Source organism: Rhinoderma darwinii, chromosome 10 (assembly GCF_050947455.1).
Source record: "Rhinoderma darwinii isolate aRhiDar2 chromosome 10, aRhiDar2.hap1, whole genome shotgun sequence".
NCBI lineage: Eukaryota > Metazoa > Chordata > Amphibia > Anura > Rhinodermatidae > Rhinoderma > Rhinoderma darwinii.
The window spans coordinates 17,143,469-17,158,798 of NC_134696.1; the positions used below are offsets into that span (position 1 = coordinate 17,143,469).

The 15,330-nt window shown below is 36.9% G+C and overlaps 1 protein-coding gene across 5 annotated transcripts in view; it reads left to right on the forward strand.

Annotated features, from left to right (window-relative positions):
• Window positions 1-13,064, forward strand: part of PRDM16 (PR/SET domain 16) — a 500,485-nt gene extending 487,421 nt beyond the window's left edge. For 4 of the 5 annotated variants that reach the window (XM_075839396.1, XM_075839395.1, XM_075839397.1 and 1 more), the window contains 2 exons: window positions 2,487-2,726; window positions 7,014-7,102. In XM_075839396.1, coding sequence (XP_075695511.1) covers window positions 2,487-2,726; window positions 7,014-7,026 — 253 coding nt within the window. In that variant the 3' untranslated portion in view covers window positions 7,027-7,102. Of the gene's footprint in view, window positions 1-2,486; window positions 2,727-4,771; window positions 4,947-7,013 lie in introns of all 5 variants that reach the window. The other variant, XM_075839400.1, reaches the window with a different exon arrangement.
• The last annotated feature ends 2,266 nt before the right edge of the window (window positions 13,065-15,330 follow it).

Here is a 15,330-nt window from a genome sequence, read left to right on the forward strand (position 1 = left end):
ATTTTAGAATTACATTTTTTATTTTTTTGCAAGATCATGTAGCCGTTGCATTCTCATGTTGTGTAGGGTTTTGGCTTAAATTCAAAAGAAGTTGAGTAAAATTAATTTGTGTTGGGTTACATTGGTGCATTTGTTCTTTTTCCATTATTTAAATATATATATAAATGTTTTTAATTGTTAAATTGTTGAAATATATTTTTAATTTTTTTTAATAAATGGTTTCTGAAAGTCTTCAGTAGAATATCAAAATATGATGTATTATTCAGATAAAAAGCAGAAAAAATTGTGAAGTTGTCAGCTGCTGATGTCCTTTTTGGCTTTTTTTAACAACCACAAGCTCATTACATTCGGCCACATGTAACTTTGTAGCAATAAAAAAAAAAGTTGAAAACGGAGGGGGTTTTTCCCAGTTTTCCTTTCTGCTAAATTGTGTCTTGGGCACATGTAAAGCCATAGTTTCGTATCGGTTTCCTCCCACCCATGGGTTACCCATTGCATCAAAAAGAGACAACCATGTAGCTCCAGTCTGTCTTCCCTTTTCTCCTCCTTTCCGAGTTGTCTCATTCTTAATATACTATTGATATACTCTGTTATGCCAAGCGCAGGGCCTAAGGGGGCAGTGCATGACACAGGGATTCTGAGAACTTCAAAAAAGAGTCATACTCCACCCCCCCCCCCCCTCGCCACTGCAGTAAACATAGTTAATTAGTTTTTTCCCTGGAGTGGTCCTTTAAATATCATTGTAAACACCAATATAGCAGTGCCCCCTAGTGGCAGGATTTCTTTAAAAAAAATAGAGAATTCTTTTGGATTGACTTGAGACCATTACTGCGGATCATTTATATTTTATTTTTTAGGTCTCGTTTAGAACACACTCACCTGTGCAGTGAAAATTGAAATATTAAAAAAAAATAGCATTGACTAATATTAAAATAATTAATGAGTATAGCTAATGAACAAAAGCTTTAATGAAAGCATCTGTGTCGCATTTCGCAGGTTATTCCCCCATGAATCTCATTAGCGCGTTGTGTAAACATACGGGGTGTTGTTCATTACAAATTCCCACACAGGCTGCAAATGTCGCCAGGAGAGCTGAGAATAGAGCCTATCAAAATGAGGTTTGTTTTCTGTCTGTCTGGGTGGGTGATAAATGGCATTCGGAGATGCTGACAGCAAGAGCCATGTAATCGCCAACCAATTTTTTTCTTTCCAAGCTTGCATTGTTTATTCAACATAGCAGATGGGAATTTTAACCGTTCACAGTCTGGAGGCCTCGAGCTACATTGTCATCACTTGGACTCACTTGGCCATTTGCCGTATTTAAGATTCTATATCTTTATGTTTTTTTAGCTGAAGTTTTTAAAAAAAAAAATTAACTTTTTTAAATTAACTTTTTTTTTTTTTTTTAACACCATAAATAATAATATTTTACACTATAGGCACGGACCCTATGTAATGTTTTATAGATGGCAGCTCGAACGTAACAAATAAAGATGAAAATAGCACATACTCTTGACACCACATCAAAATCACCAGAAAAAGACACTTAAGAACAACACACTGTTTCTCAACTGGGCCATAAATTCACAGGCCTACAGTCTTATCTAAAATGGCCCTGAAATTTCACAATATGCCTGTATTTTTTTTTTATGTCGGCCTCATTAATCACCAGTTTATGGAGTTTGTGTCTTGGAGAAGAGGGTGTGAAAGCCTTAGGTTGCATACTTAAGAAATAAACTTGTTGTGGCATTTCCTGAAGGGAACTGGAGATCATTCAGCCTTTTCCTGCTGTGGGATAAAGATAGACAAAAGGAATACATTTCAGACTGGCATAATGATTCCTGAGAGAGAATCAAATGTGGGCATTTATCATAAAGAATAAGTGAGCAAAACCAGCTAAGACAAACATACTATTTCTGTGTCAAGATTAAGTGACAAGATCCAGGTCTCCAAAGAAACCTTTAAAAAAAAAAAAATGTTCTGAAGGGTTTTTTTTTTCTTTTCTCCGACTTTTTTTTTTTTTTTTTTACACCCACCGGGGTTGAAATAGGGCAAATAAAAACTGTAGCCATGGGCCAGAATGCATTATCTTTACCTCAAACAAGTTGTTCATTTTTAACACATTCCTTTTTTGAAACCAATATTTCTGGTAACCAAAAACAACAATGCCAACTGCAGGTCCCAAAAAATGTTCCCTTACAGCTTATGGTCCCACAATAGTGGAACATATCCGTATCCCAGAAGGATGGCACACAACCTATTGTTGAACCGGGCAAAAATAGTTTGATACATCATCGATGTAACTTACTCTTGATTAATCCAAGCACTCAAGGTCCAGTCATTGTAGCCATTATACAGATTGCTAAAATGTGTCTGTCTTACGGCTGTGTAGTAGGCAGCCTTAGTTATATTTATATATGGTATCCTTGATTTTCTAGATAGAACACATTTTCATAGGCTTTTTTTTTTTTTCTCTGGCATTTTAGAACGGAAATTCAGGATATTGATAGCAGTTCAAGAGGTTGTAGCCTAGTCAACCAGAAACCAGAAGATGTAGATGAAGATGAAGATGACGATCTAGAAGAAGATTATGAAGATGGAAGTTTAACGGGAAAATCACAAGATGAAACTGTTTCTCCTACAATGGAAACCCAGGAAGCGTATGAAGAGGATGAGGAAGATGAAGAACCCACATCCCTCTCTATGAGCTTTGATCACACCAGAAGGTCAGTCGTCTTCATGTAGCTTTTGAGGCCGTGCTTAACGTCCATGATCCATTTCCATGATTCACTGTCATTACTGTACACTGATACTAATGGAAGGCAAACCATACAGACTCAATTAAGACATCAGTTATTTTCCCCTTGATTAATATTTCAAAATTAATGCAAATGAAAACATTTAAAGACCAATAAGCACCTAGTTTTCATAGCAAGGTTGGATACATTTCTTAAATATAAGAGGTGTTAAATGGGTTTTCCAGCCCCATGAAATGATTTGCAATTATTTAGCTGACAATGGTATCAACTAACAGGAGGATTAATACCTTACCCCTGCCGCTCCGATGCCAAAGCTTCTGTAGTCCCCCGCTTGTCTTTGTTTACCTGGCTCCAATGATGTCTATTCATCTAGACATGTGACCGTTGCAGTCAATTACACAGTGTAGCGTTGGTGCACGAGCAGCAGGAGATGGGTAAGGTCAGTATTACTCCTTTTGTCATTTTATATAATTTTCAGCCATTTGCAAGAAGTTTCATGTAGTTGATAAGAAGGGCCGGCCATGTACCCAAAAAAGTTATAATGTGGCCATACCTGGATTCCTGCCTTTTCCCCTGATTCCAGCACCATTTTTTAGATCACTCTACATGCCTTCGTTCCCCTGACTTAGCGACTTAGGTTCTTGCCCCGTTGACGCTGGGTGGTGGGGAGCGCCCTGTTGTCAATTTATTCATGTATTAGCATAAAGGTAAAAAAAAGGTACGATCAAGTACTTAGGAAGAAATCTCAGGACTATATTGTTTAAACATAAAAATCCACCCAGCACATAAAGACAAAGGACCAGTACAGTACGCGCACATGCGTTTCAAATGCCAACTGCGTTCTTAGTCAGAAAGGCTATGACTAAGAATGCAATTGGTGTTTGAAACGCGTAAGCGTACTGGTCCTTTGTCTTTATGTGCTGGGTGGATTTTTAATGTTTAAACAAAAAAGTCCTGAGATTTCTTCCGAAGTGCTGCATCGTACCTTTTTTTTTTGTTGCTGTGGAAGACGCCTGGGCCAGGGCGAGGTCCATGCACTGGATCACTGAAGACGCTGGACACCGGTGAGCTGGAAAATCTTTTTATTTTACTATTCGCATAAAGGTGGCCAAAACAAACTAGGTGCATTGCTGGGGAACGGAGGTCCATAGAGAAATTTAAAAAAAAATGGCGCTGGAATCAAGGGGAAACCGCAATCCAGTTTTAGCCACAATGAAAAAAAATTTGGGGACATGACAGTTTCTCTCTAGCTCATACAGTTGGCAAGAAAGGTGTTTTGGGGCAAACCACATCATGATCGGGAGAAGGAGCCAGTTCATGGGTAATTTTTAACTAGTCCAGTTTTAAATGGCTTGGTATTAATGATTTAAAATAAGGGAAATTAAGATGACCTTTTGACGACTTGTCCAAACCCATACAAACCTGTTCTCCTCAGTCTGGTTATGTTCGACAAAATGTCTGATTTTATATATGAAAAAAAAAATTTGGACTTCATCGGATTACTTTTGACTAGGAGTGTAAATCTATTTCTGTAATAATTACGCCATTTTATTTTAATTTGGCTCGAATGTCCAACAGATCTCTACTCTTTTTGACTAATGGGTGTAGTCTTCAGATGTGGCCAACAGATTGCGGAAACACCCAACATTTTTGGAGACCTAATGGACAAGACTATAATTTTGCCTTTCCTCTCTAAGCATGACACAGTAACAACATTTAATAAGCTAGACAACTTACATTTTGTCCGCATTGTCTCTCACTCACCGTAGAACCTCCATCGTTGTGTAGAAGATGATCTCATGTCTGGTGTGTTTCTGTCTTAATCCATTTTTTCTGTACTTGACTTTTCGTGCCTGTCCTCCATGCATGTTGCTTGTGTCTGTAAACACCATTACATGTGCATGCATAACACCAAGATATTAAAGCAAACGTGCAACATTGGCTAGCCTGAATAAAGGCCAGAGAAGCTAATGAAGGGTCATCCCCTTCCCCTCCCCTGGTCATTGGTACAGGTGTATTGAGGAGGAAGATGCCCGTCTGTTAGATGTGGAGCAGATTCCGAATTTTGGGAAGGGGCTGGACCTTCGCAAAACAGCAGAGGAAGCATTTGAAGTAAAAGATGTGTTTAATTCCACCTTAGACTCTGAGGCATTTAAAGAATCTCTGTACAGGCAGGCTAAGAACCAGGTAGGTACAGAATAATTGCACTTATAGTAGCTTTCTACCCACAATGCACTGAAAAAGCTTTAAGATATTGTCATGTAAATTTATTGGTGCTTGAAATTCCATATTAAGAACTGTAACACATGCGGTATATGACATGTGTATAACATATAACATATGTCTGCAATAAAATTATTCAAAAATACTATTTTTCAAAAACATTTTTAAGGAGGCAGTTCATATATTTGAATAACAAAATAGCTCTAGTTCCTCTTAAATGTGGTATTCTTAAATACAAAAATTTAGTCTTTTTTGTGTTTACCCATTAGTGATTGATTAAAGGAAATAAAATATATAATTATTATTTTTTTTAAAAGTTACTTTTATTTTTAGTTGTCAGCGGAAAGACAAATTAAGCGGCAGTGACCAAAATGTTCTATTCAAGTTAATATAAAATGTAATGTTTTTTGATTTAAGTTCCACATTTTAAATTAAAAAAGAAGAATGTAATCTAGAGAAACTTTTTTTTAATCCATACAGTTTTCCGCAAGTTTAATACAGTTGGCAAAAAGAAATAGGATTGTTACCTTGTGTTGTCTTCTGTTTCGAAGCAGGCCATTTGCATGTCTCTGTTACATGTCTGCTAATTTTGCTCAATGTACTAACTGTCTTTGTTCAATAATGTGAAAAACAAACCAATGTGTTCTCTAAAATACACAGTGTAACTTAAGAATGAACGAAATTAATTAACGTATTGTGGTATTAAAGGGTAATCTCTGGAAAAATTAAAAATCAGAGTTTTGGCAAGACCCATGCTGCTCTCTCACCCACCCCGACTTCATGCCTTCAGGCTCATGCACACGACCATAAGGATTTTTTTACTGTCCGCAAATACGGATGAAGATCTGTAGACATCCGCTATTGCGGAAGCGCCCATAGACTTTTGCAATTGCGAACAAGAATTGGTCATGTTCTATATTTTGTGGATCATTTCTACGGCCCGGACACACATGCGTAAATATACGGAAGGGTGTCCGTGGCCTATAGAAATGAATGGGTCCGCAATGTCATCCGTAATTAAGGATGACAACTACGATCATGTACTTGAGGCCTTACCTCCCTCAGCCATGGAATTTTTTTAATCTGACGATTGTAATGTAAAGAAAATGCAGCAGGGGGACGTAAGGCCGTAGAGGGTTACAGAGCATCATGGGTTTGGACAAAAAATAGAATCTAAATTTTGCCCAGACCTATGGTACTCTTTCACTCCCCATGGCCTTACCTCACATATATATATTATTTTTTATTTTATTTTTAAAAAAAAATATTACTCTTTAAAGTGAAAGTATTATTTCACTTATATATATGTAGTTATTAGTAATCCGCATATCAATTCGCCTGTTTTGCCTATTTTAGTATTTGTATGATGGCCACAATGCCCGAAATTCCCCAATTCTACTAAACCAGATTTAGATCGTCATAGGATCCTATGCTGATCTAAGTCCAGTTGAGCAGGAGGTCCGGACGTTGTGGCCGTTATACTGTGTACTGAGCAGCCTTCGTAATATTGTATCATATGATATGTACTTCTGTGCTATGGAATGTAGAGTATTATTCACACAAATTTCTGAAGAACAATATTTTGAGTGCAAAATCTGCAAATTAAAGAAGTTGTCTCATGAAGATGACCTCTTTGTAAGAAGAAGCCAGCGCAGTGATCAGCTGATCGCCATGGATCCAGCTTCTCGAACACCTATCAACCAGCTATAATCGCTGGTGAAACCATGGCCAGCTACACACCGCTTCTGCAGATGAAATGTAGCATTATGTGCAAGCCATTCAAATAAATGGCCTGTCCATGTAATCCAATGACACCCCTTGTCCACCAGTGGGAGCCATACTTACCGAGCAGCTTTGCCTTTAGACACATAGAGGGGAGTCCTGAGCAGGGGAGCCCCTGTAATGATAGATATATGCCATAAAAGTGCATATGGACATCGGTTGGCATGGTAAAAAAAATAATTTTAAGGGATAGATTTTTTTATTTTTTTTTCCTTTTTTAATATTTGTACCTATTTCTATCCTCCCCAGGCTTATGCAATGATGTTGTCTCTTTCTGAAAATACTTCTCTTCATACTTCCCATAACTCCCTGGATGCCTGGTTAAACATGGCTGGCGCAGCATCAGAATCAGGAGCTTTTAATCCTATGAACCATTTGTAAAAGAAGAAAAATATGCAAAAAATGCATAGACACAAATCTAAATGTTACAACATCACCCTTTCAGCAATGCAGAAGACAGCTAAAAGGCATCAAGGAGTCACCAGGACCCGATTATTTGGATGTTGCCTGCAATTTGCATCCGTCTAGTCATCCCTCTGTTCATTTTTTGTGGGTCCTCTCCAAAAGATTCTCCAAAGCGCAACGTAAATTACTCCTATTCACTCCATCATCGTCCTTTTTGTTTTCATACAATAGATAAATGCATAGCAAATTCGAGCCACAAGAAACATCTTATCCGCAGATAATGTATCATTTCAAATTTCAGAAAGTTTATGGTGCTGCACAAACCCCTCATATTTTGAGATCCGGATAATTTGCCATCAAGTTCACCTAGTGTAACTACAGGAAAATACCTGTATTTTCAGGTCGATCTAATGATTTCAATTGAGAAAAATAAAAACATTCAAAAAGTTGACATTTAGTTTAGTGACCGGGTCCTAAAGAAATTATTATACAAGTGATAATTATACAACAACAATAGCATAAAACTCTACAAAATGGGAAGCATTAAAAAATTGGCCATTGAATCGTAATATTTTTCAGAATTGGGCCGAGTGGCGGAACGCAATCCAAGGCAAATTCTACATCTTAACAAAAATTAAGAAAATAATTTTCACCATAAATATAAAAATGATAACTTTATGGCTCACCGTTTACGATCAACTAGTAAACTGCATAAACATGCTAATAAAAAACGTAAAGGTTGAGTGTTTTTTACCGGTATTAAAATTTAACCAGACTTTTCAATGGACTTGATTAAATTGGACCCAATATGGAGAAGCCACTATTGTCTTAGCAGAGTATCCACAAAAGACGACTGTACCCAACTATGATGGCATTTTTCTTAGCCGGCCAGAATTAACAGAACATACATTTTGGAAATTTTGGGAATTTTTTGTTTCTTTTTCTGATGTAGCTTGGAAGTATTTTGAAGCTGCTACTATGGCTATCTTGTTCCATCTTATTCCAATCTCAACATTTATAAGACATTCCTTTTTTTGGCATCATAAATGATTGGGGGGGAAGTTTAATGTTATTTCCATGTTGTTATATTTTAAATTATTATTCAACGGGGGCCAATAAAAACAAAAGAAAATAGGAATTTGAAATGTAAAAAAAAAAATCGTAATCTGTATATATATGTTGAAATTTGCCCCTCAGATTTGTTTCTTATTTACTTCTATAACAGTATTTTTTCATTAAATTTCATTATTGTGAAGAAATGTTAATATAAGCAAATAGTGAAGGACCAAAACAGAGTAACAAGGTTTTGTGGTGTTAGAAAATTTCATGTGCCAAATAAGGTGGTTATGAGCAATTTTTGGTTGTGATTGGCCGATTACAGCATTTATAGTATTTAGTCTTTTTTTTTTTTTTCAGTAGATAGATGCTTAAAGCTGTGATCAATTTTCATTTTTAATGACCACCACAACTGATCTTGCTGCGATACTCCAGGACAATCATATGTTTGTAAAAAAAAAATTGTTCCTAATTTTTTTTTTTTTTTTGCCTAAGTATTGTATTTATTTGTTATTTGCTAAGGGTGGGTGTACAAAGACCATTAAGTCTTAAAAAAAAAAAATTATGATTTTTCTAAAGGTTCACGTAGGTAAATGGCAACATTGTGATTTCAAGAAACTAGTTTCACAATTACATGATGGTGGGTGCCGTATTTCTTAAATATGTCACTGTCGAGAAGCTCAAAGATGCTTAAAAGCACTCTGTAATGTACTGTATTAAAGCACTAGACACCTGGTTGAAAAGCAAATGTAAATATGTAGGAGTGTGGAAAATGTAGTGAAATAATGTATACACATCCCTTTAATCGAAGGCTTCAAAAGTCACATCATTTTGACAGGGATTTGGGTCAAGAGCAGCAATGACCAACCTCATCATTTCACATATTGTTCTCATAATGGCATTTCAATGTATACACTGGAGTGGAAACTTAAACACCCCAATCTATAGTAAGTAAATGGTATGGATTTTGAAGGCATTCTGTTGTTATTGGGTTGTTTTTGTTTTTCAAAAATAATTGAATTGAATTTTTTTTTCGTACCGTATAATGCTTTGTCTTCTGGTAAGGATAGACAACATTTTGCAAACCCAATGGCTTCGTTTAAGGGTGCATGGCTTGCCTAAGAGTCTCATTGTTTTTTTTTTTGTTTTTTTTTACAATTACATTACTCATAACAATTGGAAATTTCCCAGTTTTGCCGCTTGGATGTTTATAATAGCATCATAAAATAAATCCTGATTTGGGGATCCTGTTGAATACAGGATACTTGTTCCAAAAAAGAAAAAGATTTGTGGTTTTAAATCAAAAATGCATTTATAATGAAACTAGTACTTAATTGTTTTTTTCTGTTTTTTTTTTATTTTATTTTATTTTTTAGATTTTTTTGAGTGTTGTAAATATAATATTCAATATACTTAACTAATAACACAGCTCTTAGATCACACCGTAAGGCTTCATTCTCACCTGCATCAGGGCTCCGTTCATGGGTTCCGTCAGACCTTTCCGTCAAGGGAACCCGTGAACGGAAACCATAGCTTTCCGTTTGCATTACCATTGATTTCAATGGTAATGCTTTCGTTGCTTATGGTTTCCGTTTGTCTCCGTTCCGTAAGCTTTCCGTTTGGTTTCCGTTCATGGGTTCCCCTGATGGAACCCATGAACCGAACCCCCGATGCAGATGTGATCGAAGCCTTAAATATAAAAAAAAAATCACACATTCATGCTGCTACGTTGGTCATACATAAATGCATAGAATAATCACAAGGAGATCATAAAGTAATGAAACCAAATACTTCCCTTTGAAAACTTGAACTTAGTATGTTACCCTTGAATATTTTTTTTAAAGAAATTCCATAAATGACCAAGCCCATTACCAAGCTTGAATCTTACGACGTGGGTTCAATCAAGTCTAGTTGGCATACACTATAAATATTGGTTGTCAATTCATTTTGAAGGCTATTGAATATGTCATCTCTCACTATTTTTGATCAAAGGAGTTGTATAGGGTTATAAAAACATGGCTGCTCTTCTCCAAAAGCAGCACCACATGTTTCCATGGGTTGTGTCTAGTCTTGCAGCATAGCACCATTGAATTGAATAAGGCTGGGCTGCAATACCCTACAAGACCTGTGGACAGGTGTGGCACTATTTTTTGGTAGAAAGCAGCCATGTTTTTTGAATCCTCTACAACCCCTTTAACTTCAAAATCCGGTTACAATCATTATTAATTTTAAAATGAGTGTTAATTTAGTGCTATCAACACATTATTCTCCTGTAACAAATATAGTATAATGAGAAAAATTAAAATTCCAAAAAGTAACATTTGGTTTAGTGAGCGAAAAACAAAATATTGCAGTAAAGGGATTAGAGCTTCGTCCTGTGTAACTTGGAAGAGGCCTAAGATGTTAGAACAGTAAATGTCAAATCTAGCATTACTTTTACATAATTCCCTTTAGAATGGGAATGGGAACTACATAAAGTAAATTAAATAGCAGTCAACACCCCTCTGCTATTTCTTCAGATGGAAGGTTCCAAAAAGGCCACAAAAAGTTACCAAGTAATAATGAAATTATTACCATCCACCCAGTGATGTCATCAAGAGGCGTCACTTGAAGCTCCTGTGCACCAATATAAAACAAGTAACAGGGCGCCCCTCTATCATGGGCCATTCATAATACTGGTGTCTTCTTATGTGACTGCGAGAACTTTGGGCCCATCAGGCACCAGGGTCCAGGTGCAGCTACTATGTCTGCACCCCCTAATAGCTACACTCCTGATGTTCTCATTTGAGAGGATTAATTGGGCCAACAGATAAAATATCTGCCAATTTTTTGCTGCCACACCATGGGATATTCATACTGATATACTGAATTTGCAAGTAAAAAGTGGATTTCATATACTTATTAGGGTCCAAAGGGCAATTCATGTTTTTTTAATTTTTTTTTCAAGAATTTTTAAATGCAGGACTAAAAATATTCCAGTTTGTTTTCGCTGTCCAGTTAAGAAAACCCATTTTCATACACCATATTCATCAATTCTGAGCGAATAGCCGAGGGTCATCTGTTCAGGATCCTCGTTTATTGTCCGGAGAGCAGAGCAGCTACTTTTGTTATGAACAATCCATTCATATAAATGGGTGCTGTGTAATACTTAATTTCCCCTGTGGTGGCACTGCAGGGAAATTGAACAGTTACTGCAAGGTTTCCCCTCCAAATTATAGCTGATCTCTGGGCATCCCAGCAGGGGGACATTTTTTGTGATCATCTTATAATCGAGGGACCCTTCTAAGAAGTAGGGATTGTCCGACGTGGAGAACCACTTTTAAATATCATAAATAAATACTTGTTTAAGTGGGATAAAGTAGTATTTGTGTCTGTGTGACTGCACTTAGACGTGACCATATGTATAATATTTATTGATTCAAACAGGACCAATGATGAAGAGAGGAAAAAAACAGGTGATTATAGATGACCTAGGACTGTATAGTCATATAATAGAGTTCCTGCAAATAAAATTCAGATTTCAAATCTTAGGATTTGTCAATGAACGTGCACTTATGTCAATTAATGCCATTTACAAAAAAAAAAAATTGACAAAATTTGACAAAATTTTTAGTGGAAATTAAAAAAAAAACTGTCATTCAAAATGTGGACAATTTTATAGCCTTTCTATTTTCTTTTGCCATGAGGCCATATTCTGACTCTTGACTCCATACTGATTGATATTGATGCGGAGATCACTACTCTGATTATATCAAACGTGCTTTCAAATTTAAATCTTGATATTCAATAGAATTAATAACGGGGACTCGGTTTGCAGGATTTAAAACCACAATTCTACTACATAATATATACCGAATATTTTTTATTTTCTTATTCAGTTGGACCAATGCCCTTACAGCCATTGACACCTTTAAATAATTTTACAAAAAATGTCTGTTCTTTTGCCTTTTTGTATCCACAAAGAATCGAAAAAAAAAAAATGCTTAATCTCCCAAAAAATGTTAAGGTTGAAGAAAGTTTATTCTGGATGATGAGGGGTGTCCTTTACTGTCCATGCTAACAGAAGATTCATCATCAAAGTTGTTCTCTATGAGACAGCAGTGAATTTTCAAAGTTGGGTGTTTATAATAGACACAATAAATAAAAAAATATATTATCTTGTATCCCTTGTTAAAAAACAAAAACAAAAATAAAAACATTGTACATTGCGAGAAAAACAATTGTAAATGTCTGGGTTTCATTTTGGTGTTTTTGAGGAAAACGTTTTTGGAACAAATCAATTTTTTTTTGTTCCATTTCCCTCTGGATTGTATATTGCTTCTGTTATGTTCATAGGCAAATCTGTGCATGACTGGTGGGCTAGCCGTCAATGTGTCTGTTTGTGAATTTTTTTAAAAGAGGAAAATCAAAAAATTTAAAAAATTAAAAAAAATAATAATAATGATAAAAAAAAAAATCTGTAGATGCACTTACTGTATATGTGATTTAGGTTCTTTGTCCGGGACTTGATGCTTCAGCTGCCAATGATATAGAAGAGACAGCTGTTTAATATGAAAATTTTAAATCGCTTATGTGGGAAAATATAAAGGAAAAGATATGAAGTGTAGAAAAAAAATGACAAAAGGCGATGATTTTTTTTTTTCGTGGGGAGGGAATTTTTTTTTTTTTTTTTTTGATGCTTGTGATAAAAAAACAAAATGTACTTGAGTAGAGAAATTCCTTAAGATAATGAATAAGAAAGCTGATTTTGAGTTTAATGCTGTAGAATAGGAATGTATACCAAATGTAATCTTTCCAATGCTACAATGAATTTATACATGAGATTGATATGCAATAAACCTGTGTGCTTTTTTTAAAAGCTGTTCTGCTTTGTGGTTTTTGTCAGTTATTTGTATATGTGACATTAAAAAAGAAACACAAAAATATAACGGTCCCCTGCAAAATCATACTGCCCGGAATGTGACCAATCCACAACAATTGGGTGCCGAGGATTTGTAAAATTTGTATTGTGACTGGTGTGCGGCTATGTAAGTAATATGGACTCTCAAATGAAAAGCTTATCATATATATCTGTCTGTCTATGTCTCTGTTGAAGGGATTCTCCGCTCTGTATCCCGACTTGTTAGAAGGGACCTTTGACAATAATCCGATCACAAAGTGTCCCCCTGCTGGGACCCCCAGAGATCAGCTGTAATCTGTGGGGAAACCTAACCGTAAGGGTATGTTCACACGCAGTGACCAAAAACGTCTGAAAATCAGAAGCTGTTTTCGCCTCCGTATTTTCAGACGTTTTTGTAACAACTCCCGTTTTTCGCAGGGTTCTTTACGGCCGTTTATTGGAGCTGTTTTTCAATGGAGTCTATGAAAAACGGCTCCAAAAACGTCCCAAGAAGTGACATGCGCTACTTTTTCGTGGGCGTCTTTTTACACGCCGTCTTTTGACAATGACGCGTAAAATTACACGTCGTGGGAACAGAACAAAGTAAAACCCATTGCAAGCAATGGGAAGATGTTTGTAGGCGTATTAGGGGTGTTTTTCAGGCGTAATTCGAGGCGTAAAACACCCCAATTACGTCTGAAAACACTGCGTGTGAACATACCATAAGTGTTAAATTTCCCTGCAGCGCCACCACAGGGAAAATTAAAGCATTACACAGTGAATATTTATATCCATAGATTGTGTAATGCAAGTCCAGACAGACCCTCCAGAGAGAAAGACGCTCTTTGTAACCGCTCCCCACTCTGGCCAAAAGATGAGGATCCTGAACAGACGACCCCCCCCCCCCCCTCTTAACTCAGAATTCCCTAATAATCGGGTGTATGGAGGTGGGTTTTCTATACTGGACAACTTCTTTAATCATTGTCCTGCACTAAGCAACTGACTTGGGGGCACACACACAACTTTTAATGCATTCACTGAACTTCTAGAAATATTTATAGAATTGTGCTTTCCATTTAGCGTACCCCCATTGATCCTCTTAAACACCTCTAAGGATATACAGATCAGGGTGTCAATTCAAGATTTTTAATGCAGAATAAAAGTAATGAATGCTCAATCCTGTTTATATTTATTAGAGTTAGAGATAAAGACTTGAATTACTGATACCCTTTAATCTCTCCCTGGTAATGTCCACTGCGTCAGATTATGGGAATGTTCACACGCAGAGTTTTCAGGCGTATTTGGGGGAGCACATGCCTCGAAATACGCGTGGAAAAAAGCTGTTGATTAGTTCAGAAAAAGGGTATGTGCACACGTAGTGACCAAAAACGTCTGAAAATACGGAGCTGTTTTCAAGGGAAAACAGCCCCTGATTTTCAGACGTTTTTTGAGCCACTCACGTTTTTCGCTGCGTTTTCACGTCCGTTTTTGGAGCTGTTTTCATTGGAGTCTATGAGAAAACGGCTCCAAAAACGTCCAAAGAAGTGTCATGCATTTCTTTGACGAGGCAGTCATTTTAGGCTGTGTTCACACGACCTATTTTCAGGCGTAAACGAGGCGTATTATGCCTCGTTTTACGTCTGAAAATAGGGCTACAATACGTTGGCAAACATCTGCCCATTCATTTGAATGGGTTTGCCGACGTACTGTGCAGACCACCTGTCATTTACGCGTCGTCGTTTGACAGCTGTCAAATGACGATGCGTAAATTGACTGCCTCGGCAAAGAAGTGCAGGGCACTTCTTTGCAACGTAATTTGAGCCGTTCTTCATTGAAGTGAATGAAGAGCAGCTCAAGATTTACAGGCGTCACAGACGCCTCGCATAATACGAGGAGGAGCATTTACGTGTGAAACGAGGCAGCTGTTTTCTCCTGAAAACAGTGTCATTTCAGCCGTAAAATCCTTCTACCGTGTGCACATACCCTAACGCGTCGTCATTTGACAGCTGTCAAACGACAACGCGTAAATGACAGGTCGTCTGCACAGTAAGTCGGCAAACCCATTCAAATGAATGGGCAGATGTTTGCCGACGTATTGTAGCCCTATTTTCAGACGTAAAACGAGGCATAATACGCCTCGTTTACGCCTGAAAATAGGTCGTGTGAACCCAGCCAAAAGGGCATGTCACTTCTTGAGATGGTTTTTGGAGCGGTTTTTCAGCTCCA